This window comes from Carcharodon carcharias, chromosome 1, assembly GCF_017639515.1.
Source record: "Carcharodon carcharias isolate sCarCar2 chromosome 1, sCarCar2.pri, whole genome shotgun sequence".
NCBI lineage: Eukaryota > Metazoa > Chordata > Chondrichthyes > Lamniformes > Lamnidae > Carcharodon > Carcharodon carcharias.
This window is the reverse complement of record NC_054467.1, coordinates 113,809,011-113,834,797: the sequence shown is the minus strand read 5'-3', so window position 1 is coordinate 113,834,797 and position 25,787 is coordinate 113,809,011. Positions and strand designations below refer to the sequence as shown.

Genomic DNA, 25,787 nt, shown 5'->3' with positions numbered 1-25,787 from the left:
GGAGTTCTACATGTCAGTAATTGCTGTTAGAGGAGATGGCAACATATATAGTGTAAGATTGTTGAGTTAATAAACCTGTAAACATAGTACAGCATGAACAGGCTGTGGTGAGGGAAGTACACTACAGACACTGTAAACCTAAAATAAAAACCTGAAAACAACAGGCCAGTCCGCATCTCCCCATAGATGCTACTTGATATGCTGAGCATCTTCAGCATTTTCTGTTTATGTTACAAATATGGGTCTTCCTTACACACCTTCTTGAGTTTAAAGTTACTAGTCACTCCTGGAAGTAGTCTGAGGGTTTTACTTCTATGGACATTGACTCACACTGCCCTACTTTGTGAGATATGGACCTACAACAATGAGACTGTTTTGCTGAGGACACAAAAGTAGGAGGTTTGGCAAACAATGAGGAGTGTGTTAACAGGCTTTAGGAGGGCAAATTTGGTTAACAGAGAAGTCCACAGAAGCCAACTGAATGCTTGCTGGAGAAGGATGGAAGAAAGCAATCGGTGGGGCAAGGTCATTTTTCTTTTCATTCAATTTTTAGACTTCTTTTGTTCAAGACTAATCTACATCTTCAATGATCTTACAATCCCAGCAAAACTTTAAAAGAGTACATATCTCAGAATCGGCAATGCTGTCAAAAGCACAGCTCCTGACGGAGAGTGTGGGATGCTGAGTTCACATTTAAATAAAAATCGTTTTGATCTGAAAGGAATTTGGCAACACTTTTTTTTTGCAGAATTTTACTAATGCCAAACATGCACAATACTACAAGTGATTAAACATCAGCTCTCAGAGAAATTAGGTGAAATGAAATCAAGGTATCCATCTGATTAAAAAGAATGATCTTCTGACTAAATACAACTGCAGGCTGGTTTGTCTGGGAAGTCCACGCATTGCAAGTGGCGAATAACTCTGTATATGAAAGAAAAAGTGAAAAAAACCTGTTAGAAAATTCACTGGGATGTGATTCCAGGATCAGATATTTATTGATGAGATTGTGGCATTTGCAGAGACACAGGTTGGGAAAATTTGGGCTTGCAAACCTTGATCTTCCATCCATTAAACAACTGGAAAACTCGGACTGCAGGGTCACATAAGCACTTAGCCAAATAGCACTGCTTCAAGTGTCACTGGAGTGTCTGATCTGGGAATCTGCTCATTGGTGCCTTCCTCTCCATTCTAGTGACTACATTGTGGAAATAACTACAGTGAGCATGGCGAAATAGAATTTCCTAATCTTATAATGTAGTTTTTCATTTTGTAGAAAAAAGTTAAAAAGTGGATGTGTTACTAAAATTCAAACTAGTTGTATTCCAGGTAAGCCTGGATTATCCTACATTGGTGTTGGTTACACCAGAAAGGCTATTGTTAGGTTTAAAAACAGATTCCAATGGAAGGTCCAGCCAGAAGGATAAGTCAGTGCTCATCCTTCACAGGACCAAATATCCCTCATTACATTTATCCACTCTGTTTCCATATTCCGTCAATAGCTTTTTCCAATCTCATCTTGATTGTTTGTATAGTTTCTGTCTCAAACCCTACTTCTGCAAGTTAATTCCACAGCCTTGCAGCTTTGTCCTTTCTTCTGCTCTAAATCCCTTCCAGTAGAAAAAAGCCAGGGAGGTAGTGATAAACTGTACAATTCTCTGATCAGGCCACACCTCGAATATTGAGTCCAGTTCTGGCACAAAGAAACAAGAGAGGCAATTGTACATTGGAGGCAGTGAAGACAGAGCCTCGGAACTGATCCTCAGACTCAGGGTTCGGAGTTATGATCAAGACTGGATATGCTTGGGCATTTGAACCTGGAAAGGAAGCAATCTAATGGAGGGATATAAGATTGCTAAGGCTACAGAAAAGATGAGCACTGAATATTACTTTAATAAGGCGGAGGGCTTAGTGCCACTGGTAAAATGCCAGTGGTGACGGGAAGAAGCCCTTAAATGGCCATGTAAGTGCCTCAGTTGGCCTCTGGGTGCTAAAGTCCACCCGCAACACCCCCAACCTAACACTGGCAAAGGCCGTAATGGTGGCAAAGCGATAGGCACTCCACTTTCTGCCTTCCCTTGCCATTCTAAGGTCCCCATCCCACCCCTCTCAGTCCATGCCAAGAAGGCTGGTAAAATCCAGGCTAGTGTGTGAGGTACCTCACCACTCAAACAAGCTACCCTCAGGTAAACGTATTTACATTTGCTCTGGAGGTTGCCGACTAAAAGGGAATTGTTTAGCATAAGAGGGAATGCAGCAGCTACTGAAGCTTCAGTTAATTCCCTATCCATTCTAATGTTTGATTAAGGTGAACACCGAGATAAAGGGAATGTTTTGTCATCATTTAAAATACATTTACTTTATTATCTCAGATTCTTTGTTGAGAAATCATCAAATCCATCAAAACTCAAGGACACATTGTTCTTCCATTTCTGCTAAACAGAGAACTGTCATTACATCAAATGTTAACTGGCACCAATGACAGCCACAGCTCCAGTTCTCAAACATGGGTTGCTATTTTATGTAGAGATCAATTTCTTTCATTTTGGGCAGCAGTGGCAGCATTAAGATGAGATATAACCCCACTGGTTTAAAACAAAAACTTCCCCTAATTTGTCCCTCTGTCCTCAATAAACTTACTGTCTCACTGTAATTGTTTTCTGAATTCCACATGGACATTTGTGAATGAGAGAATTAGTTAGTGCTGAATTGAGGGAAGTTTTGTGCTAATGCTCACAACGATCAGGTTAATGCCAGGAAATTGATTCCACATAATACCATTAGAGCCAACTCAGAAAGGAGCCTTCCATTCCATGAGTTTGGTCATATCTATGACTTGACCATTCTTTCCTGGCCTCATCCTCCACACTTCAGGTTGACATGCATGATGGAGTGGTGAGTGATCAGATGAACAAGTTAAAACCAAAGATGACTCCAGAATCTCTGACACTGATGCCAGTGTAACTCAAACCAGGATTAGTCAAATTAGGAGGACATTCCCTTCCCGATGTTATAACATGCCTTTATGGGATAGCAGCATGACCTCACTAAAAGGGAAGTGTGTCATGCTATCCAGTTTTAGTTTCACTTTTGCCTGTGAGCAGAATACAGCACAGCTTTGATGTCTTCAAGCTTTACATCCATGTATATCTGTTCTCATAAGCCTAGTCTTCATACGTGAGCCCACGGTGTGTTTGCCTAATTGATTACAAGTGATTGGTGCCTTTTTATCATTATAACAACACAACATGCCCGGACCTTCAAGGAAGGCATCAGGGTTCACCAGGCAGCCTACAGTTTTCTGCAAATAGACTCTGATAGGCTGAATAGTAAACAGCATTCACAGTACTCAAGTTTAGCATCATTGCAATGCCAAAATCACATCACTTTAATGCTAAACTTAGGATTTAATTTAAGGCCAAAGACCTTCACAGACCCCAAAGTAAAGTGTAGTGAGATTCCCTCCACCAGGAAGACTGCCTCTGTTTAATTCTAATGTCAGGTTAGATTCTGAAACAGATTCAGGCTCCAGTTGCGCTATGGTGATTGGCAGTAGTAGCCTGGATGAGGAATTCATAGAATGCTTTTGAGATAGTTTCTTAGAGCACCATGTTCTGGAACCAACCAGAGGGAAGACTATACTAGACAGAGTAGTGTGTAATGTGACAGGATTAATTAATGACCTCAGGGTAAAGTGACCACAATAGATTGAATTTTACATCCAGTTTGAAAGGAAGAAGAGTGGGTCTAAGATTAATATTTTAAACTATGTGGGCAGCTATGTGGGCGTGAAAACTGAGTTAGCTGAAGTGAACTTTGATACTAGGCTAGAGGATAGATCAAGAGAGAAGCAATGGAAAACACTTAGGGGATATTTCAGAACATTCAGAGTAAGTATATCCCTACTATAAAGAAAAATTTTAAGAGGAGGACCCCATATCCGTGGATAACTAAAGATGTTAAGAAAAGCATCGAAAGTAAGGAAAACGCATATAACTGCACAAAGATGAATGGCAGGACAGATGATTGGTCAGATTATTAACAACAGCAGGGAATGACTAAAAGGTTAATCAGGAGAAATAAATTAGAGTATGAGAGGAAGCTAGCTAGAAATGTAAAATGGATAGCAAGAGATTCGATAGGTATTTAAAAAGGCCACCGTGACACAGGAGGCCATTCAAGAGGGTGGAGCAAAAATACAAGTGGTAGTTGTAGGGGATTCTATAATTAAAGAAATTGATAGCATCCTTTGTAAGCAGGATTGAGAGTCCTGCATGGTATGTTGCCTGCCCGGTGCCAGGGTGAGGGACACCTTTGACCAGCTTGAAAGGATATTGGAGAGGGAGGGGGAGGATCCAGTTGTTGTGGTCCACGTCAGGACAAATAACATAAGTAAGATTAGGAAAGAGGACCTGTTTGGGGATTATCAGGAACTAGGAACTAAATTAAAGAACAGGTCCTCAAGGGTTATAATCTCCGAATTACTACCCAAGCCACATGCAAATTGGCATAGGGACGCGAGAATAAGGGAAGTAAACACATGACTAAAGGAGTGGTGAGGGAAAGAGGGGTTCCATTTCGTGGGGCACTGGCATCAGTATTGGAACAGGAGGGATCTGTACTGTTGGGATGGTCTCCACCTGAACCAATCTGGGACCAATGTTATAGCGAAAAGGGTAAATAAGGTGGTCAACAGGATTTCAAACTAGAAAGTGGGGGGGGGGAGGGAAGGGTAAAACTCCAAGAAGTATGACTCATGGGAAACAAAGCAGCAGGTTAGCATGTTGGGGTGGTGGGGTGTGGGGGCCGTTGGATTCAGCTTCATGGAAAATTATGAAAAAACTGAAAAGAAAGGAGAGCCCAGGAGAGGCTGTTAAAGTCTCCAGAACACAAAATAGGACAGTGTGTTTGGAAAGGGATGGGAATCTAACTTCAAGCACATCAGATAAAGGGACGATAATAAGAAAGGGGATGGGAAATACAGGACTGAAGGTGTTGTATATGAATGCACGCAGTATACGAAACAAGGTAAATGAGCTTGTGGCACAGGTTGAAATTGGCAGGTATAATGTGGTGGGCATCACGGAGACATGGCTGCAAGGGGATCAGGACTGGGAACTAAATATCCAAGGATATACATCCGATCGAAAAGATAGGCAGGTTGGCAGAGGGCGTGGTGTTGCTTTGCTAGTAAGAAATGAAATTAAATCGATAGCAAGAAATGACGTAGGGTCAGATGATATAGAATCTGTGTGGGTAGAGTTGAGGAAACGCAAAGGTAAAAAAACCATAATGGGATTATGTACAGGCCTCCGAACAGTAGTCAGGGTGTGGGGCACAAGATACACCAGGAGATAGAAAAGGCGTGTAAGAAAGGCAAGGTTACAGTGATCATGGGGGATTTCAATATGCAGGTAGACTGGGAAAATCAGGTTGGTAGTGGATCCCAAGAAAAGGAATTTGTAGAATGTCTACGAGATGGCTTTTTGGAGCAGCTAGTGGTGGAGCCCACTATGGAACAGGCAATTCTAGATTTAGTGATGTGTAATGAGGCAGATTTGATAAGGGAGCTTAAGGTGAAGGAACCCTTAGGAGGAAGTACCATAATATGATAGGATTTACCCTGCAATTTGGGAGGAAAAAGCTGGAATCAGATGTAATGGTATTATAGTTGAATAAATGCAACTACAGAGGCATGAGGGAGGAGCTGGCCAGAATTGACTGGGAGATGAGCCTAGCAGGAAAGACAGTGGAACAGCAATGGCAGGAGTTTCTGGGAGTAATTTGGGAGACACAGCAAAAATTCATCCCTAGGAGGAAGAAGCATACTAAAGGAAGGACGAGGTAACCATGACTGACAAGGGAAGTCAAGGACAGCATAAAAGCTAAACAGAAAGCATACAATGCGGCGAAGATCAGTGGGAAACCAGGGGATTGGGAAGCCTACAAAGACCAACAGAGGACAACTAAAAAAGAAATAAGGAGGGAGAAGATTAAATATGAGGGTAAACTAGCCAGTAATATAAAAGAAGATTGCAAGAGTTTTTTTGGATATATAAAGGGTAAGAGAGAGGCAAAAGTGGACATTGGGCTGGTCGAAAATGATGCTGGAGAAGTAGTAGTGGGGAACAAAGAAATGGCGGAGGAAATGAATAGTTACTTTGCGTCAGTCTTCACGGTGGAAGACACGATTAACATCCCCAAAGTTCAAGAGAGTCGGGACAGAGGTGAGTATGGTGGCCATTACCAAGGAGAAGGTGCTAGGAAAACTGAAAGCTCTGAAGGTGGATAAATCACCTGGACCAGATGGATTATACCCCAGAGTTCTGAAGGAGATAGCTGAAGAGATAGTGGAGGCGTTAGTGGTGATCTTTCAGGAATCACTGGAGTCAGGGAGGGTCCCAGAGGACTGGAAAATCGCTAATGTAACCCCCCTGTTTAAGAAGGGAGTGAGACAAAAGACTGAAAATTACAGGCTGATTAGGCTGACCTCAGTTGTTGGTAAGATTTTAGAGTCCATTATTAAGGATGAGATTTCAGAATACTTGGAAGTGCATGATAAAATAGGGCAAAGTCAGCGTGGTTTCATTAAGGGGAGGTCATGCCTGACAAATCTGTTAGAATTCTTTGAGGAGGTAATGAGTAGCTTAGACAAAGGAGAGCCAATGGATGTTATCTACTTGGACTTCCAGAAGGCCTTTGACAAGATGCCGTACAGGAGGCTGCTCAGTAAGATAAGAGCTCATGGTGTTAGAGGCAAGGTACTAGCATGCATAGAAGATTGGCTGTCTGGCAGGAGGCAGAGAGTGGGGATAATGGGGTCCTTCTCAGGATGGCGGCCGGTGACAAGTGGATTTCCACAGGGGTCAGTGTTGGGACCACAACTTTTCACCTTATACATTATTGATCTAGATGAAGGAACTGAGGGCATCCTGGCTAAGTTTGCAGATGATACAAAGAAAGGTGGAGGGACAAGTAGTATTGAAGAGACGGGGAGGCTGCAGAAAGATTTGGACAGGTTAGGAGAATGGGCAAAGAAGTGGCAGATGGAATATAACGTGGGGAAGTGTGAGGTCATGCACTTTGGTAGGAAGAATAGAGGCATAGACTATTTTCTAAATGGGGAGAGAATTCAGAAATCTGGAATGCAAAGGGACTTGGGAGTCCTCGTCGAGGATTCTCTTATGGTTAACTTGCAGGTTGAGTCGGTAGTCGGGAAGGCAAATGCAATGTTGGCATTTATTTCAAGAGGACTAGAATATAAAAGTAGGGATGTGCTGCTGAGGCTTTATAAGGCTCTGGTCAGACCACATTTAGAATATTGTGAGCAATTTTGGGCCCCGTATCTCAGGAAGGATGTTTTGGCCCTGGAGAGGGTCCAGAGGAGGTTCACGAGAACGATCCCAGGAATGAAAGGCTTAACATATGAGGAACGTTTGAGGACTCTGTGTCTATACTCGATGGAGTTTAGAAGGATGAGGGGGGATCTGATTGAAACTTACAGAATACTGAAAGGCCTGGATAGATTGGATGTGGGGAAGATGTTTCCATTAATAGGAGAGACTAGGACCCGAAGCCACAGCCTCAGAGTAAAGGGAAGACCTTTTAGAACAGAGATTAGGAGAAACTTCTTTAGCCAGAGAGTGGTGAATCTATGGAATTCATTGCCACATAAGGCTGTGGAGGCCAGGTCATTGAGTGTATTTAAGACTGAGATAGATAGGTTCTTGATTGGTAAGTGGATCAAAGGTTACGAGGAGAAGGCGGAAGAATAGGATTGAAAAACCTATCAGCCATGATTGAATGGCGAAGCAGACTCGATGGGCCGAATGGCCTAATTTCTGCTCCTATGTCTTATGGTATAAAGTAAGTGTTGGTCCTCTAAAGAGTGACAGGGGAGTTAATAGCAGATAATAAAGAAATAGCAGAAGAAATTAACAAATATTTTGATTCTATGTTCACTATAGAGGGTACAAAAAGCATTCCAGTAATAGTTGTAAATCAGGAGGTGAAAGGGAGAGAGGGACTTTGTGAAATTACAATTATTAGGGAAGTGGTACAGAGCAAACTGATGGAGCTGCGGGCTGGCGGTTCTGATGGAGTTCATCCTAGCATTTTAAAAGAGCTGGCTAATGATGTAGTAGTTGCGCTGATGTTAATTTTCCAAAATTTGCTAGATTCTGGAAAGGTTCCATCAGACTGGAAAGTAGCAAGTATGGCCCCTCTAATCATGAAGGGAGGGAGGCGGAAAACAAGAAACTATAGGCCAGTTAGCTTGGCATCTGTTGTGGGGAAGTTGTTAGAATCGATCATTAAGGGAGTTATGGCTGGGCACTTAGAGAAACTCAAGGTAATTGGGAAGAGTCAGCATGGTTTTGTGAAAGAGAAATCATGTTTAACCAATTTATTGGAGTTCTTTGAAGGAATAACTTGTGCTGTGGATAAAGAGGAGCCTGTAGACATACTGTGTTGGATTTCCAGAAGGCATTTGATAAGGTGTCACATCAAAGGTTTTTGCAGAAAATAAAAGCTCAGGGTGTAGGGGTAACATATTAGCATGAATAGAATATTGGATGACTGGCAGAAAACAGAGAGGATGCATAAACGGGTCTTTTTCGGGTTGGCAGGATGTGATGAGTGGAGACCCACAGGGGTCTGTACTGGGGCCTCAGCATTTTACAATTTACATCAATGACTTAGATGAGGGGAGTGAAGACATGGTAACTAAATTTGCAGATGACACAAAGATAGGCAGGAAAGTATGTTGTGAAGAGGGCATGAGGAGTTTGCAGGTGGATATAGATAGGTTAGGTGAGTGGGCAAAGATCAGGCAAATGGAGTTTAATGTGGGAAAATGTGAAGTTGTTCACTTTGGCAGGAAGAACAAAAGTGCAGAGTATTACTTAAATGGAGAACTACTGCAGAATTCTAAGGTACAAAGGGATCTAGGTGTTCTAGTGCATGAGTCACAAAAATTAGTAAGTAATGAAGAAAGCTAATGCAATGCTGTCCTTAATTACGAGGGGAATTGAACATAAAAGTAAGGGTTAATGCTTCAGTTATACAGGGCATTGGTGAGACCACATCTTGAATATAGTGTGCAGTTTTGGTCCCTTTATTTAAGGAAGGATGTAAATGCGTTGGAGGCGGTTCAGAAGAGGTTTAATAGATTGATATCTGGACTGAGCAGGTTGTCTTATGAAGAAAGGTTGGACAGAATGGGCTTGTTTCCACCAGAGTTTAGAAGAGTGAGGGGTGATTTGATTGCAGTATACAAGATCCTGAACAGTCTTAACCAGGTGGACGTGGAAAGGATTTTCCTCTTGTGGGTGAATCCAGAACTAGGGGGCACAGTTTTAAAATTAGGGGCCGCCCATTTAGGACAGACATGAGGAGAATTTTTTTCTCTCAGAGGGTTATGAAGCTTTGGAACTCTCTGCCTCAGAAGGCGGTGGAGGCGGGGGTCATTGAATATTTTTAAGGCAGAAGTGGATAGATTCTTGTTCGGCAAGGGAATCAAAGGCTATCGGGGGTAAATGGGAATGTGGAATTTGAAACACAAGCAGATCATGCATTATATGATTGAATGGTGGAGCAGGCTCGAGGGACCAAATAGCCTACACCCTATTTCTTATGCCCTTATGTTCTTATAAAAGACTGCAACTCTCCATAGGTTTTGCAAATGTAGCTGGTGCAGTGAGAGTCTAAAGGGGTTAAATTAATATGTGAACGCCCCCATGCACTGAACTTTCCTTGATTTACTACCATCAACAATAACTGCTTGTTCAAAGTTTCATGCATTTGAACCTAAAATAGCAATTGAATATAATTCCTATCTATAAATCAAAACAAAGTATATCAGCAGAACAAATAAGAAAATCCCTGCATGACCAGTTATTGGCATTGAGAAAACTTGATCACAAGTCTCTGCCTGATCACTAGTGAAATCTCACTTAATGGGAACTTCTAGGTAAAAATATCAAGCATAGAAATTAGCATCTGTCACTATCTAATACCACCATGAAAAGTCCGATAAGAATCCACTAATGAACTTTCCAAACTGTGAAGCTGGGAGCAAGAGCAAGTCTTCACACAGCAGAAGAAAAGCGGCAGTCATGAGCTAGTTTCACTGACAAGAAACTCAGTCCTGGTAACTTCCCGTCCCCATACACTGAGGAAAGCTGCTCAGGAACCCTCCACCTGTTGAGTATGTACATGGGACTCCCCTCCACTGAGAACCAAAATGGAACTGGACCAGTCTCTCTTTAACAAGGATGATAATTCTCTCCGCCCCACATCGCCATTCCACACTTTCTCCCCTTGATTCCTTCCTATTTCCCATTCCTTCCCTCCAAAATCAGTCCAAATCCAATTCTCTATCTTCTTCAAATCTCCCTTTCTTCTTTTTCCTTCCTCTCCACTCCCTTTCCTATCAGGGATTGAACATTGAGCCCAGTGCCAAGAACTCCAATGAAGAGAAATGCCCTATCCTGGATGGTATCAATTACGGTCTAAGCTTGAACCTTGTAAATATGCAGAGGTCTTGAGGGGGTCAGGAGGTGGGTCGTAGTGCACCCGGCCTTTGCTCTGCAGGTGCAGCCACGTTGTTGTTATGCCTAGTCCAATCAGATTTTTGTCAATGTAAACTCCCAGTATGCTAATAGTGAGAGATTTGGTGATAGTGGTGCATTGAAGATGGGGTTGGTGATGAGGTCTTTTCCTCCTGGAGTTGGCAATTAGCCATCACTTATGTGATGCACATGTTATCTTGCAATTGTCAACCCAAGGCTGGAAATTGTCCAAGTCCTGCTGTAGGTTGTCATGTGCTCCTTCATTATTGGAGGAGATATGAATAGAGCTGAACTGTGTAGAATAGTTAGCTAACAGTATCAATCCTGATCCCATGAAAATGGAACTGTCATTGATGAAGTAGCTGGAGATGGTTGTGCCAAGGATTTCCTGAAGAAATCAGTAGACATTGTCCTAAATTGCAATACTTGGTCTCCAACATCACCAACATCTCCAGTTAGATTCCTGTGTGTCACCGGAGAGGCTTTCCATTGATGCCCATTGACCCCTAAGTATCTGGTGTTATACTCATCCCAATCCTGCCTTGAGGGAAAATACTCACATCTCTACTAGCATTCAATTCTTGTACCCAGATCTGGATCAAGGTTTTAAGGAGAGAAAGAGTTGAGTCACTCTCGTAGAATCAGAATTGGCATTAGTGAGCAGTTATTGGAAAGTGTCAACTGATAATACTATAGAATGCTTCTTTCATCACTGTGCAAATGATTGAGAGGAATCTAATAGGGTGGTAGCTGGTTGGGTTATGTTGATCCTGTTCTATGATGATAGGGCCCACTACATTGTTTGGTACATGTTATAGCTAACATACCCCCAGCTGATTGTTTGAAGTACATGGGCAAGTTGTTCAGCTGCTCAGCCCCTTGAAACTTTTTTTGTGTGAACATCCACATGCAGTAACTTAAAGGAGCCGACTTGTGTGCAACTTATGTGGCAAGTTATGGGCTGCCATGTGGTCCTGCAGCTTAGAGAGACCATTTGTACTAGTTGTATTGGAATAATTAGGCAGGTGGCAACTAGTTCAAGCATAGGTCTTCAACATATATAAAGAATGTTATTGGGACCCATAGCTTTTGCTGTGTCCAGTGTACTTAAATCCAATTATACATCAAAAAATGAAGCACTTTGGGATGTCCTGAAGATGGACAATTATAAATATATTTGCTTAGATTGAGATACATACATACAGGGCAGTCAGCACAAACATTCTGTGTTGGCATTTACCTCCCAAGCCATTCTAATCACATTGACCTGTTTCCATATACTTTCGACCTCTTTTCCTTCATCCGTTTATCCAATATAATCAGGAATGCTGAGTTAATTTCTGTCTCATGAACACTGAAAATGAACTCTCCAATCTTACAATTCTTTGCATGAAGAAATTACCTTCCATTCTAAATCTCTTACATTTAATCTTTTATTTGATGTCCCCTTGTTCTTGAACTCTCAGCCCCTGAAAACCCAACTGTAACCATCCACCTCGTCTGATTCTTTCACATTTTTAAACATTTCTATTATATCATGCTATTATCTGCACTGTTGTAAGACAAAATGATCCAATTTTTCAAGCCTTTCTTTGTGCTTGTATTTCCTCATACCAGGTAGCACTCTGGTCAATCTGCATTGTACTCTCTCTAAAGATCAATATACTTGCCATAGTATGGGGAACAATACTGCACACAGCATTCTAACTAAGATCATATTCCAGTTTTATATAGGTTTATCATTACCACTTTGCTTTTATGTTCTAAACCCCTTTGGTTAAAATTCTGTCAGCTTTTTCAGAACCTCAGCAACTTGGGTTGCTGCTTTTAATGTTTTCTGAGCCCGCACTCTGAAATTCCTTTCCCTTGTGGAGTAATAAGCCTATTCTGTCATTTATTTTACCAAACTGTATCAGCTTACAGTTGCTGATGCTGAATTCCAGAAGTCACTTTTCAGTCCAATCTCCCAACATTGCAATATTCCTTAACAGTTACTTTTGATCTTTGAAGGTATGATGGTCTTTGACCCAAAAGCAGTAACAGTAAGGAAAATTTGTAAGTACATTAAAATATTTTGGGAATCTGCAACTATTTTTAAAAATGTTTGAAAAGGACTTTAAAGAGTTTGCATCACTTATAAAGGGAACAATTATAATTACTGGATAATAAGAAATACTGATCCATGTGATCTGGTGATCCTTGACCTGGAAGCAGTCTCAACAAGAAGGCAGTTCAAATGCAGAGGCTGCATGGTAGAGAGACAAAGAGGTAAGGGAGGAGCTGGTCAGGAAGCTGGATTCCTGAACAGTTGGAAATGACATTTAGGACAGTTGTTACTGTTTATTTCACTTCTAAGTGATTGAATGTTCAGAATTGGTCATACCATGCAAAGGTAAAAATTGTTCTGGTAGATTCATGTTACCATGACTGATGGGAACGGAAAAGGTTCTGGAACGAAGTACACAATTGTATGGAAGATGCATGAGCAGAACCCTGTTTATGTGGAAGCTGCTGCCTGTGAACAGTCGGCTAAGTCTTTGAAGGAAAGGGACTGGAATTCTGCCTGCTTGGAAGAACTGTGTGGCTGAAATTGGTGCCGTACAGGCAGAGTAGATGGCCTACAATATAAGACTTGTGAGATCTCTCATGGTTGAATCTGCTATTCCAAGTGCAATTTATTATTTGTACTAACTGTGATTTGCTTGTTATTTTATATCTAATTTATGTTGATTCTGATTCATGTTAAAGTATAAGTCACAAAAAGTGAAATCTTGGTTGGTAGTTTCTTCATTTGGGCATTGTTCGGTAAATTTGATTCATTTGGTTTATGGATTCCCATGAGGATTGTAACAAAAGAACTAATTATACCTCCTATTTCTAAGTATTAACAATGCCATTTAAGGAAAAATGTAATCATTGTGAAACATATGTCATAATTATCTATTCTGCAGCAGGTAATTTTTAATAAATTGTTCAATATTAAAGCGCATTGGCTAGATATTCCGTTCCAAACAGAATGGTAGCACAATCTGGCTACACTGGATTTTCATTGTAAGTAATTTACCCCACAAATTCCAGAGACAGACATAAATTACACCCACTACACTTGTGTACTAACGGCATTTTAAGTGGGTGTCTAGGTAACATCTATTTCCCCTGGAAATTCCAACCATTGCACCCCTTTTAATCCAATGGATCACACACCTAATTAGAGTGGGCATAAATTCCACTGTGGGCCAGGAAAGGCTAGGAAATGACCTTTTGCAATGGTAACAATTTTAGAAGGAACCAGAAAAATCTGCCAGAGGGAACAATTACCTTCACAATGTTGCCCAAAGTTCCTTGAAGGGACATAAGGTTATTTTACTTATCTTTTCCTTCAGCTCATTAAGATCCTAGCTTCCCTCCTTCAAAGCAGGTCTGTGCTACCTCAGGGATCTGAGAACATAGCACTATGGGTGCTTCTGCTGTGACTCACAGGCATAGATCGCCCACCACAATTATTCAAATAAGCCTCACCCCAGGATTTGGGCAGATCTAAGAAACAGAATCTTCCAAACCCGTGACGTCTACCACTTAGAAGGGACAAGAACAGCAGATACATGGGAACACCACCACCTGCAAGTTCCCCTCCAAACCACACACCATCCTGACTTAGAAATCTATCATTGTTCCTTCAACGTCGCTGGGTCGAAATCCTGGAACTTCCTTCCTAAGTGCACTGTGGGTGATCCTACACCACATGGACTGCAGTAGTTCATCACCAACTTCTCCAGGGCAATTAGGGGTAGGCAATAAAAGCTGGCTTAGCCAGTGATCCCCACATCCCATGAACAAATTTTTTTTTTACCTGTTATGCTTCCATCTCCTCTTCTGCCCTCTCTTAAGGACCATTTCTGTAAATAGGAATTGATCCAATTAAGTCAACTGGATCATAATACAGTCTTCTAATATGACATTTATCACTAACTGGTTCATTAAAAGTGAATAAATTCACTGGTAGTACAAAACTGCTACTGTTGACAGTACTGTAATAATTCATGTACCTGTAGTTGTCTGTGCAAGAGTAGCTGAAATCTTGCTTCTGCAGGATATTTTCAAGCTGTCTAACAGTGCCAGTCCCACATGATTCTCTATCAGAAAGAATATTAACACAAGTTTAACAATGAATAACAGAAATGATTTAATTGTTACTTGTCCAAGAAAGGATGTCACTATTGCACACCAAACATAGAGACTATGTTCAGTCCTTACCTCTACTGAGATACTTTGCCCTGAGGGTGCACTGAAAAACAGGCTGCGTGTGCTCATTTCCTGATACACACTTGGGCAAGATATATCACCCTGAACTTCTACCCCCTTATCACAAACTGAAGCAAGTGAAATGGGCAGACAGTATGGCCAAGGTTTTGGTACTGATATGGGGCAAGAACTGAGGCAGGCTGGGGCATAATTGAATGCCACCAGCTGGCATGTTGGTTTCCTGGCACCAATCTGACCCTGACCAACTTCCATGAGGCTGGATCAGGCCAGCAAGCAGTGGGTAAGTTGTTAAGATAATTCAGAGTCCAATTAAGGCCAATTATTGTATTATCTCTTTCTAGGCCACAAATGAAGCTGAAGGTAGGCATAGGGGTTGAACACAGATCTTTAATGCAGGTTTCTTTACACTTCTGCTCCATGCGCTGTTCACTGTGCAGACTAACTAACTAAGATGGCTGCTGCATTATGGGACATTGCATCACTTCCTGTGATGACATAAATATTTACATAATCATATATTTAAATGAATATACCATACATCTTAGCAAACACACTTCACAACATCAATGACACAAGGCCAACTGGAATTTTCCCCATGGTGTCAGGAACATGTCAGCTGCCTAGAGGTAGCACCCTGGTGTCAGATTGAGGTGTTCAGTGCTCTAGGAACATTTTCAGGCAGCCTTTCATCTAGCTGGCCGTTGGCATCCACAATTTTGGTATGGCCATTTTCTGCAGTCATTTTGTGGTCTTTTTTTATTTCAAGTATTTTAAAGTGCTGAGAGGGTGCCTCCTTTGGCTCTCAAGCTTCAAGAGCCTACGCACCATACTTAATTGGTTCACTTTCCTCAAATCTATTTACTCTTTATACTATTTTTATCTCTCTCAACAACTAACTTAAACCTTCTTATATTATGATCACCGCTCCCTCCATGACCTTTCACACTTACTGTTCATAGCTATTCTAATTTATTTCCCATTAGGTCAAGCAATCCTTCATCTTTTGTTGGGCTTTTTACAGAGAGGAGGATCAGAAAGGAGTGGTGGATGGACTGTAAATACTCCACCTCCTTCTCCCCTTTTATGCCTCCTCCTGTCAGTTTACTCTTGGATAGTTGAAATCCCACTTTATTATAGTTCTGTGTTACATGCTCCCTTCATACATTTGCCAACCTACGATTCCCTTCATCTCCTTTCCACTCTTTGGTATCTGTAGTATAACTGTAATAGTATGACTGATCCCTTCATACCCATTGTCTCAATCATGTGGATTCTGTGTCTGTCTTATTGTTAGTTATGCCCTTTCTTACTATCGTCTGAATGATGTTTCTGATTAACACAGCTAACCTAACCCCACATTTTCCTTCCCTATCATTTCTAAATACAATATTTAAATAGGGAAAGCAGGAATTTGTTAAATTTGATACAATCCACTGTAAGAAATGCAGCTTTAAAAATATTATAGAATTAGCAGGCATAATATTGTGATCGCCTGACAGGAGCTAGTTTCTTTTCGTTTTCTCTCTCTTCAAAAGAAAGTTCTTAACAGCCACCGACAGAGATAAACAAAGACAATAGCCAAGGGAATCATGCTCTCAGGATCACATGTCAAGGTCTCCTGGTACAGGCTTCCATGCTGAGAGTCAATGGGATACAGTCTTGTACCCTCTTACAGAGAATGGTGTCTGACAGGAGTTAACAAATGGCACCCAGCACAAGATAAACTGAAAGATCTCTTCGAGGCAAAGTGCTGGAGAGACGGAGGGCTTACCTTGGGTGCATGTCCTTGGTAATTAGTCAGATAGGATCAAACATGTGTTTGACATGGGTGAGCCACCAGCCCCTAGAAATAAAGTATATAAACAGGTACTCGGAAGGGAAGACTGCTTCCTTCTTCAGATGGAGGAAGACGAGGAAAAGAGCTTCCTAACACTTAAGCTAGAAGGCAGAAGGCTACATCACCAGTTAGAAATCAATACTCTGTACCATCTGTCTGTTCAGGACTAGTAAACCATTCTCACCTGTCACCAGTCATATGCTTTTCACTAATGAGCTCAAGCCCCTTTTTGGGTCATCTGTGACTCCTGAACTGAAATCCTACACTGCTCATACCAAACCAGCATCAGTTAGAAAATATATCAAAGCTAATTCTTACCAATTAAATGCAAATTGTTTAGACTGTGGATGAAGAATTAATATGATATTGGTTTTTCACTTTGGTTGTAAAATACATTTCTATTGATAAGTATAAGAGACAATCCATTTTCTTTACCTGACAGGTCCATCAATATTGTGCATGATCCAAATCTGTATTTCAGAGATTTTGTCTTTTCTTAAATTCGGAAGCTCATACTTAGCAAAGAACCTGCAGAGGAAAACAATACAAAATATAGATCTCAGTACAGTCTGTGTATCCTGATCTATTTTGTTTTACCTGGTGCTTTCTGCATCAACACTGTACTAATGAGACTGATACCCAATCCAACAAAGTGGCCTTTATAACTACATAATCTATATAGGTCAGGAGATGTGGAGGTCAGGGAATTGGTGGGTGTTTCTACAGTTATTTCACTTCCAAATGTAGTATGTGTCTTATCAAAGGAACCGCATTTTACTTGTTGCAATCATGTTTTAAATGTTACTGTAGGAAAAGATTGGTGGGTGCTGTTAAATGGTAATCAATAGTTTGCAGCAATTTGGGAACTAACCTTTCTACAGGTTTGTGTACTCTCTGTTCTGAAGACAGCCAGACACAAGTGGATGATCATCAGCATTCCTATCAGAAATGAAGTGAAACAGTGAAAGATTGATTCCATGGTGGGCAAATGGGGAAGTAGGAGATTGAAACCAAAAATGCTCACTGGAAGAGCCAAGGGGAGAGGGAGGAGGAATGTTCTCAACTTTGGGCTATTTGACTATGAGGTCCTTCACCACAAGAGAATAGGTTAATATTTGAAAAGGAACAATAGGGTTACAGAAGAGAGCGTCAACACCTGCACTGGCACAGGAGGCTGAGTGACCTGCACCGGCACAGGGGGCTGAGTGCCTCCTCCTCCTGTTGTACTTTCATTCAATTAAAATTCTCCTTGTTGAGTCAGGCTCCATGGAATGGTTTATAAATGCTCCTGCTGAGCTGGATTTAGGATGCTATTCTCTGGGCTTTTTGAATCTCTTGGTTCGGTTCAGGTCAGTCTGTACCACTGAGCACAAATGGGTGACATCTAAGTGCAGATCACCTCTGACACAGATTCCCAGTTCAAAATTATCACCTTCACACAGAACTTGGATCCAAACCAGAGATAGTGAGAGATACATCCTGTTAAAAATAGCATCAACTGCGGAGCCTGAAATTACTTTGTACAACACATGGGGCATCTGGTGTAATTTCAGCATGCGTATCAGTGGGTTCTAGGCTTCCTCATCATTACAGATAGGACATCAGACTGTTACACCAATGAATGCTTCCAACCAGTTTGCAAACCTAATAGGAGACTAGGATTGACAGTTGGGCCAGAAATGGGATGGGGAGAGGGGGTCTTGGTGAATGGGGTAAGTATGGAGAACAGCATTTCCCGATGAGATTTCATTTTTCAATGTATAATGCTCCTATGAAGCACATTGGGACATGTCATTACGTCAAAGGTGCTATATAACTGTAAGCTATTGTTATTATTGATGAGCTGGGAACAGCAGTAGTGGAAGTCCATCTGTGGGATATGGATGAATTTCGGGGAAGGGCCGTTTGGGAGGACAACACAAGCTGATCCAGAGATGAAGCTGAGAAACTCATTATCTGCTCCCTGGACTGAAGGTCCCAGATTTAAAAAGCACTCAATCCCTGTCGATTGACTAATATTTGAATTCTGCATACTGGAACACACACAGAGCCCAGTATTGCATATGTGCCTGCTCCTTGTAGGTGCATCTGCAACTGACCACATCTGGTAGGATTTCTGAGTGAGCCTGTGAAACCCCCAGCACATAATTAAACCTGGCCTTAAAATGTAGGAAATGCTCAGAATCATCTCCACCTGAAATTATGTGTAGCAATCTAAATAGCTGTGTTCTGCTCTAATTCTGGACTCCTCATATACTGGAATTCCTGACATATGCCCCCCATGCTAAAGGAACAACATTTCTAAGCTAATAATTTAACCTGTTCAATGGACAAGTGAAAAGAAGATAAACTTTCACAGAACGTTTCTGAATAATTTATAACACCTCTTACCCATTTTTAGGAAAAGTTCCATCAGAAACTGAGCCGTTCAGCATCACTCTCACTACTCCCATTGCCTCCTTTGCATACTGAAAGGAAATTGCAAAGTTTAAATTGCATTTAATGTAATGGAAGTGAACCTGTGTTTGCAGCCATTATTCAATATTTTACCATTTGTAATTGTATTAACTTAGAAATGAGGCTCATTATCGGCACTCCTACAAAAATATTGATTAATCCCTTCACCTTTGCTATTCAACAAACTGTACAATAGAGACATCTGGAAAGAACATTTTCAACATCTCCTCAGTCATGAATCCAATGTGGCAGCTAATACTCCCCAGTTTGTTCCCCAGTACTCTGTGGTAGAATTCATGAATGAAACACCCTCAATGGGAGAACTGCAGCAAGCAATCAAACAGATGAAAAATAACAAAGAGTAATGAATTCCTGAGTTCCTAGCAAAGCTTCTTTACTCTTGTTAAAACAGCTGCACCACAGAGAAAACATGACTTGATTGACAACTCTGGTTCTCTGACATCTGTTGTCAATTTCACAATGTTTATTTGTACAAAGTTGAATGGTTTCAAGAGCTTGTGGTTTCTGTTACTGATACTTTAAAAAGTCTGGATGATTGACACTTTTATTGCCCTGTCATGCATGATTTTTATTTTTACAAACTCATTCATTCATTACTTTCTACTGTTTTCTTAAAGTCTTTTTTCATATATGCTACTGTCACTATAGGGTTCATTGGTTCTATACAATGTATAGTGGTCAATGAGCATAGAAATGCCTTACCTTGACATAGGGGACATGAGGAGGAACTTTTGTACTCACCTTTTAAAAAGGTCCCCTTATGCAGACTAGGGCTCGCAACTTGTCTGAGGGACAACCACAACTCTTTAAACACTGGCCCTAATTTATAAAAATTATGGCAGAGTAGGACATGCCTATCCCTGCAATGGAGCCGTCCAGGTTGGGAGGGCTGCACGTGGGGTTTTGACCTGAGCCAGCCCACACCATTTAAAGGCACTCCCAAAAATTAGACAGCCCGACAATGGGGTCAGGAATCTCAGATTTGGGTCCCGGCACACTATCCTTAAATTTTAAAATAAAAGCAAAATACTGCAGACGCTGGAAATCTGAAATAAAAACAAAAAATGCTGAACAACTTCCCAGGTCTGGCAGCATCAGCGGAGAGAGAAACAGAGTTAACATTTTGAGTCGAATTTTGGATTCCTGTAAAAGAGTCGTACAAACGTTTCTCTCCCCACAGATGCTGCCAGACCCACTGAGTTTTTTTCGGCACTTCCTGCTTTTATCCTTATATTCTGCTCCCTCCCTCCCTTCATCAACCTCTATTGACTTCCCAGTACTTATTATTCTTATCCTGGTTTATAAATCTCCCCAGGGTCTTCTTTGCGCTTCCTCTGTAACTTTCCAGGTTCCTGTCTAAGATTTTTTTATTTTTTGCCTGCATTAGTGGTTCTCTTTTCTCTACTGTAGTTGTAGGTACAATCTATGTGGACAAGTGTAAGGAAATAATTTTCATAGAAAAAATCCAATAATGAGAATTTACATGCAAAGGAAAAATGCTGAAGGATGTAAATGAACAAAGGCTTCCAAATTCATAGGGCTAGAAACTGATCTTGGAACATTTTAGGTCCTGAATTAGATGGTGTGTACAGGGTGCACATTTGAAGAGTTGGCTCAAGGATCTGCCAAAATCAGTCCTCAAGCATCCTCTCAATAATTGTGGTGAACTGCCATATGAGTCAAGTCTCCAGAGGCAGCTCAATGATAACTACAGATCCAATTTAGGCCAGTGGCCTTTATGTAAATCCTAGGAGTGGAGGTGAGGAAAATGTTGGCGGGGATGCGGTCGAGCGCAGGCTGGTAACGTCCCGTAGGAACTCATGCTTTGCTCAGCTCCACACAAAGGTAAGTCTAAAAATATTTTCTTATCTTTTTTGTGGTGGCCTCAGAACTGCTGGTTGGGCGACGTTATAATGCAAATAATAAAGTGGAGTAGGTCAGCTCCACTGAGTGCCAACAACGTCCAGGAAAAAATTGATAAACAGGTATTTCTCCCCTTATTAAAATGCTCGGGGGCTCAAAAGCCTGGTTTATGTCACTAACAAGGGAGGATTGGGTGTCACACAAAGCAATATGACAATGTAGGCAAAAATTGGGAATGTTTTTCCCAAAATACAGATGCAACAGGAATCAACCAATTTGTTCTCCATATTTTGCAGAAAATCTGAACACTGAAAGAAAAAGCCACAGAGGCCCCATTGAGATTTGGATTTTATAAATGGAACATACAGGAGGAGACATTTACACAAAACATTGCTTAGGCCACAGTTAAAATACTGTTTGTAAGCTTGGGTGCCATATTATAAGAGACAAGGAGCTGAATTTTAAGTCCCGCAAGCGGGAGTGCGGCCGACCCGATCAGCCATAAAATTGCGCGAGAAGGCATCGGGCAAGCGTCCCAATGTCACCACACACTTGCCGCTATTTTGCTCGGTGGGAGCACGCAAAAGTTGGAAGCATGCCCGCCGACAATTAAGAGGGCAAATAAGCTCATTAATGGTGCAATTGTCTCTGATTTTTCATGGCCCGTCCAACCTTATGGTTGGCAGACGGGCGACTCGGCCAGGCGGCCTTTGCATTTTTCATCAAACCTCATCCAAGGGCACGATGATGTTTCCATTATGGGATAAAATAAAAATAAAAAATCCGTGGACAGCATTTTTATTAGTTATATTTTCAGGTATCTGAATGTGGTGCGTGGACATTGTTTTTTTGGCAGATTTTTAAATCATTGTTTGATCATTTTCAGGTCTGCAGCTCGCTGAGGCAGCTGTCTGCCTCTGGGGAGCTTTCTCACAGCGCTCACACTCGCTGGCGGAAACATCATTGCCCATCTTCTTCCCACCCCAACCCCAGCAGCACTGAGCCTTTCAGCATGCATTTCATGCTGGCTGGCCATTAATCGGCCAGCCAGAGAGAAATCACTGTTGGGGCCGATTGTGGTCAGGGGCCCGTTTCCCAACCACTCCCAGCTTGCGCGCACCCAGGTAAAGTTCAGGCCATGAAGTTATAGAGCACAGATTCAGTGGGATATTTTCCTCCATTTGTCAAAATTCAGTTAGCCTGGTGTTGAAGGATGGAATACTGGAGTCTATATTTTATTCACTTACAAGCTTTTATTTATACTTTGTATAACGTGCATAACAAAAACCTTTCTTTCAGCCTGCTCTGATATCCAAAAGCACAGACGAGTCCTCAATATATAACTAACCACCTGAATACAATTAACACCCAATTGATATACATTAACACATTTGAGGAGCAAATATGTGCACAATTTGTGGAGGTGTGTAAAAACAATAACAATAGGGTAATTATATTAGGTGATTTCAACTTCCCTAACATTAATTGGTATGAACATAGTGTTAAGGGGTTGGATGGAGTGGATTTCTTGAAATGTGTACAGGAGAACTTTTTAGATCAATATGTAGAGGGTCCAACAAGGGACGGTGCAGTGCTGGACCTAATTCTGGTGAATGAAGCCGGACAGGTGGCTGAGGTGGTGGTGGCCAAGCATTTTAGTGATAGCGACCACAACATGGTACAGTTTAAGTTTGTTATGGACAAAGAAATAGACAAGTTGCAAAAAAATAATTTGGACTGGAGAAGAGTGGATTTCAGTAAAATAAGGCAGGATCTGGCCAAGGTAGACTCGGAGCACTTACTTTTGGGGAAATCTACAGAGGAACAGTGGGGGATGTTCAAAAAGGAAATGGGGAGGGTATAAGCTCAACATGTTCCCTCTAGGGTGATAGGAAGTAGTAACAAGCCCAGAGAACCATGGATGACCAGAGACATTCAGGTTACGATGAGAAGGAAAAGAGAGGCTTTTAGCAGGTACAAAGGAAGCAAATCAGCAGTGGCATTAGTGGAGTACAGGCAATGCATGGTGGAGCTTAAGAAAGCAATTAGGAGCACAAAGAGAGGATATGAGAAAGCTTTGGCTGTTAAAAGTAGGGAAAATCCCAAGATATTCTGTAAGTGTATCAATGGGAAAAGGATAACCAGGGAAAGAGTAGGGCCCATAAGGGACCAAGGGGGCAATCTATGGGTGGAGCCAGAGGACATCGCTCAAGTGTTGAATGAATTCTTCAGGTCCATCTTCACCCAAAAGAATGAGGATGAAGATATTGAACTTGGGGAGTGAGACTGCAAGGTTCTTAAGCAAATTGATATAGGGAGTGACAAGGTATTGGAGGTGTTGACAGGCTTAAAAGTGGACAAATCTCCAGGTCCAGATGATCTGTGTCCCAGAATGCTGAGGGAGGCAAGGGAGGAGATTGCAGGGCTCTGACCCGAATTTTTAATTCCTCTCTGGCCAGAGGACTCGGGGAGATGCCAGAGGACTGGAGAACAGCTAATGTGGTTCCGCTATTTAAGAAGGGTTGTAGAGTTAAGCCAGGGAACTACAGGCCAGTGAGTCTCGCGTCAGTGGTAGGGAAACTATTGGAGAAAGTTCTGAAGGAGAGTATCTATCTCTACCTGGAGAGGCAAGGTTTGATCAGGGATAGTCAACATGGCTTTGACAGAGGGAGGTCATGCCTAACAAATTTGATTGAATTTTTTGAGGAGGTGACCAGGTGTGTAGATGAGGGTAGTGCAGTTGATGTAGTTTATATGGATTTCAGCAAAGCCTTTGACAAGGTCCCACATGGGAGACTTATAAAGAAGGCAAAGGCACATGGGATACAGGGTAATTTGATAAGGTGGATTCAAAATTGGCTTAGTTGTAGGAGACAGAGGGTAATGACAGAAGGATGCCTTAGTAACTGGAAGCCTCCAGTGGCGTACCACAGGGATCTGTGCTTGGTCGTCTATTATTTGTCATTTATACAAACGACATAGATGACTATGTGGTGGGTAGGATTAGTAAGTTTGCAGATGACACAAAGATTGCCTTTCTGCGGTTCTTGGACTCTCCAGGCTCTTTCTGAAGAACGTTGCCTTGTTCCTTCTTCCACTCAGGAACTTTTTTGCTTTCTTTTGAAACCTCACAGGCCAATCAAGGTTAATTTCCCTCAACCAATTTCGACCTAGAAAGCTTGGTCCTCTACCTTCTAATATCATTACTGGTAGTTGTGCTGTTTGATGACTATAATGAACTGTTACAATGGTGATACCTTTTACCTGGATTTCTTTGCCTGTGTATGTTTTTAACTAGGCAGATGTTTGTTACAAATTTAATTGTTGAGCAACTTTATTTAAATATCTGAAAGTGTGTTCTCCTAGTACAGTGGTAGAAGCACCAGTGTCTACTTCTATTTTTAAGAGTTTACCATTCACTTGCAATGTGATAGTAATTGGCTCTCTCTTCCCAACTTTCATGTTGAATAATGAATAAATTTCAGAATTGGTTGTTTCTGGCTCTTTTACACTATAGATTTCAATGGACTTCGTTTGTTGCCTGGAAACCAGTTTTAATCTCGCTTTGCAACATTTGAATATGTGGCCACTTCTGTGACAAAAATAAGACTCTACCTTTTTATATTGCCAATCGTTCGGAGAATGTTTGTTTCCACATTGATAAAAATTAGTTTTCGATTTTTCTGCTAAGCTGTTTCGGTTAGCATGGACTGTTTTCCACTTCACGCCAGAGTCCCGGCTTTTTGTGCCACTTTAGGCTGACTGTTCCCATCCAGCTAGTAAGATGGCACCATTTTGTGCCCCTTGAATCACTTGTGAATCACTTACAGCACTTTCCATTGCAAATGCTATTTCTTACGCTTTCTTAAAATCAAGATCCACTTTAGTCAGTGATCTTCGCTGAATAGCATCCTCCTGAATGCCACATACCAAACGATCCCTGAGCATGTCATTCAGGGTTTCACCAAAATCACAATATTCTGTTAGTTGTTGTAATTTCACCACATAGATAGCAACTGTCTCCCCCAGGCTCTATTCTATGAATTGAACCTGAACCTCTGCATTGTGACTGAGGGCTTGGATTGGAAATATTCCTTAATGAGGTCTACCAATTCACTGAAAGCCTTAAAATCTGGGGCACTGGGGGGCATCAAGCTTTGAATTAAACTGTAGGTTTTGCTCCCACAAATACACAGAATCGCTCTTATCTTTTCCTCCCCCGTGATTTTGTTGGCTTGAAAATAGAACACAAGACATTCTACCTACTGAGACCATCATCTGTGGCTGGTTCAAAGGGATCAATTCTGCCAAACTGTGGCATCTCGGATGAGTATATCTTCTTTTCTTTTTAATTATCTTAGATACTCACAATCGCTGGTTGAGGGACATTGCCAGATCTGATTTATCCTCATCGCCAGTTTGTTATAGAGTTGATTTTCTAGGCAACTTTTCTTGGTGGAAACATTGAACTTTATTTACAGGACAACAGCAGCAACTACATGTGTGCATTAAACTTTTTAATGAAAGAAGAAGTCTCCCCTAGAGGTTCCCAGTGCTGCTGACCCTTTGCTTTACACAGATTATGTGATCTTACAACACAGGCCTATTCTTAAAGTCACAGTCCCACGTTTATCAGAACTATGATTATTCCACAACAATATTGGAAGTGCTAATTTTTTTAAAAAATGATTGAAACATTTAGAGGATAAGGGTGTAAATATGCGAGAGAGAAAGTTTAGCATCCTTTTTGTCTGAAGGGGAAGAGGAAAATCATG

General features: G+C 41.4%; 1 protein-coding gene across 1 annotated transcript in view; it reads right to left on the bottom strand.

The window, feature by feature from the left end:
- Window positions 1-739: 739 nt before the first annotated feature.
- LOC121274930 (ADP-ribosyl cyclase/cyclic ADP-ribose hydrolase 2-like) overlaps window positions 740-25,787 on the bottom strand; it is a 39,574-nt gene continuing 14,526 nt past the window's right edge. Inside the window, 5 exon segments of the mRNA XM_041182339.1 lie at window positions 740-924; window positions 14,422-14,467; window positions 14,618-14,704; window positions 17,107-17,199; window positions 19,063-19,139. Of these exon segments, the coding sequence (XP_041038273.1) occupies window positions 14,455-14,467; window positions 14,618-14,704; window positions 17,107-17,199; window positions 19,063-19,139 (270 nt within the window). The 3' untranslated portion in view covers window positions 740-924; window positions 14,422-14,454.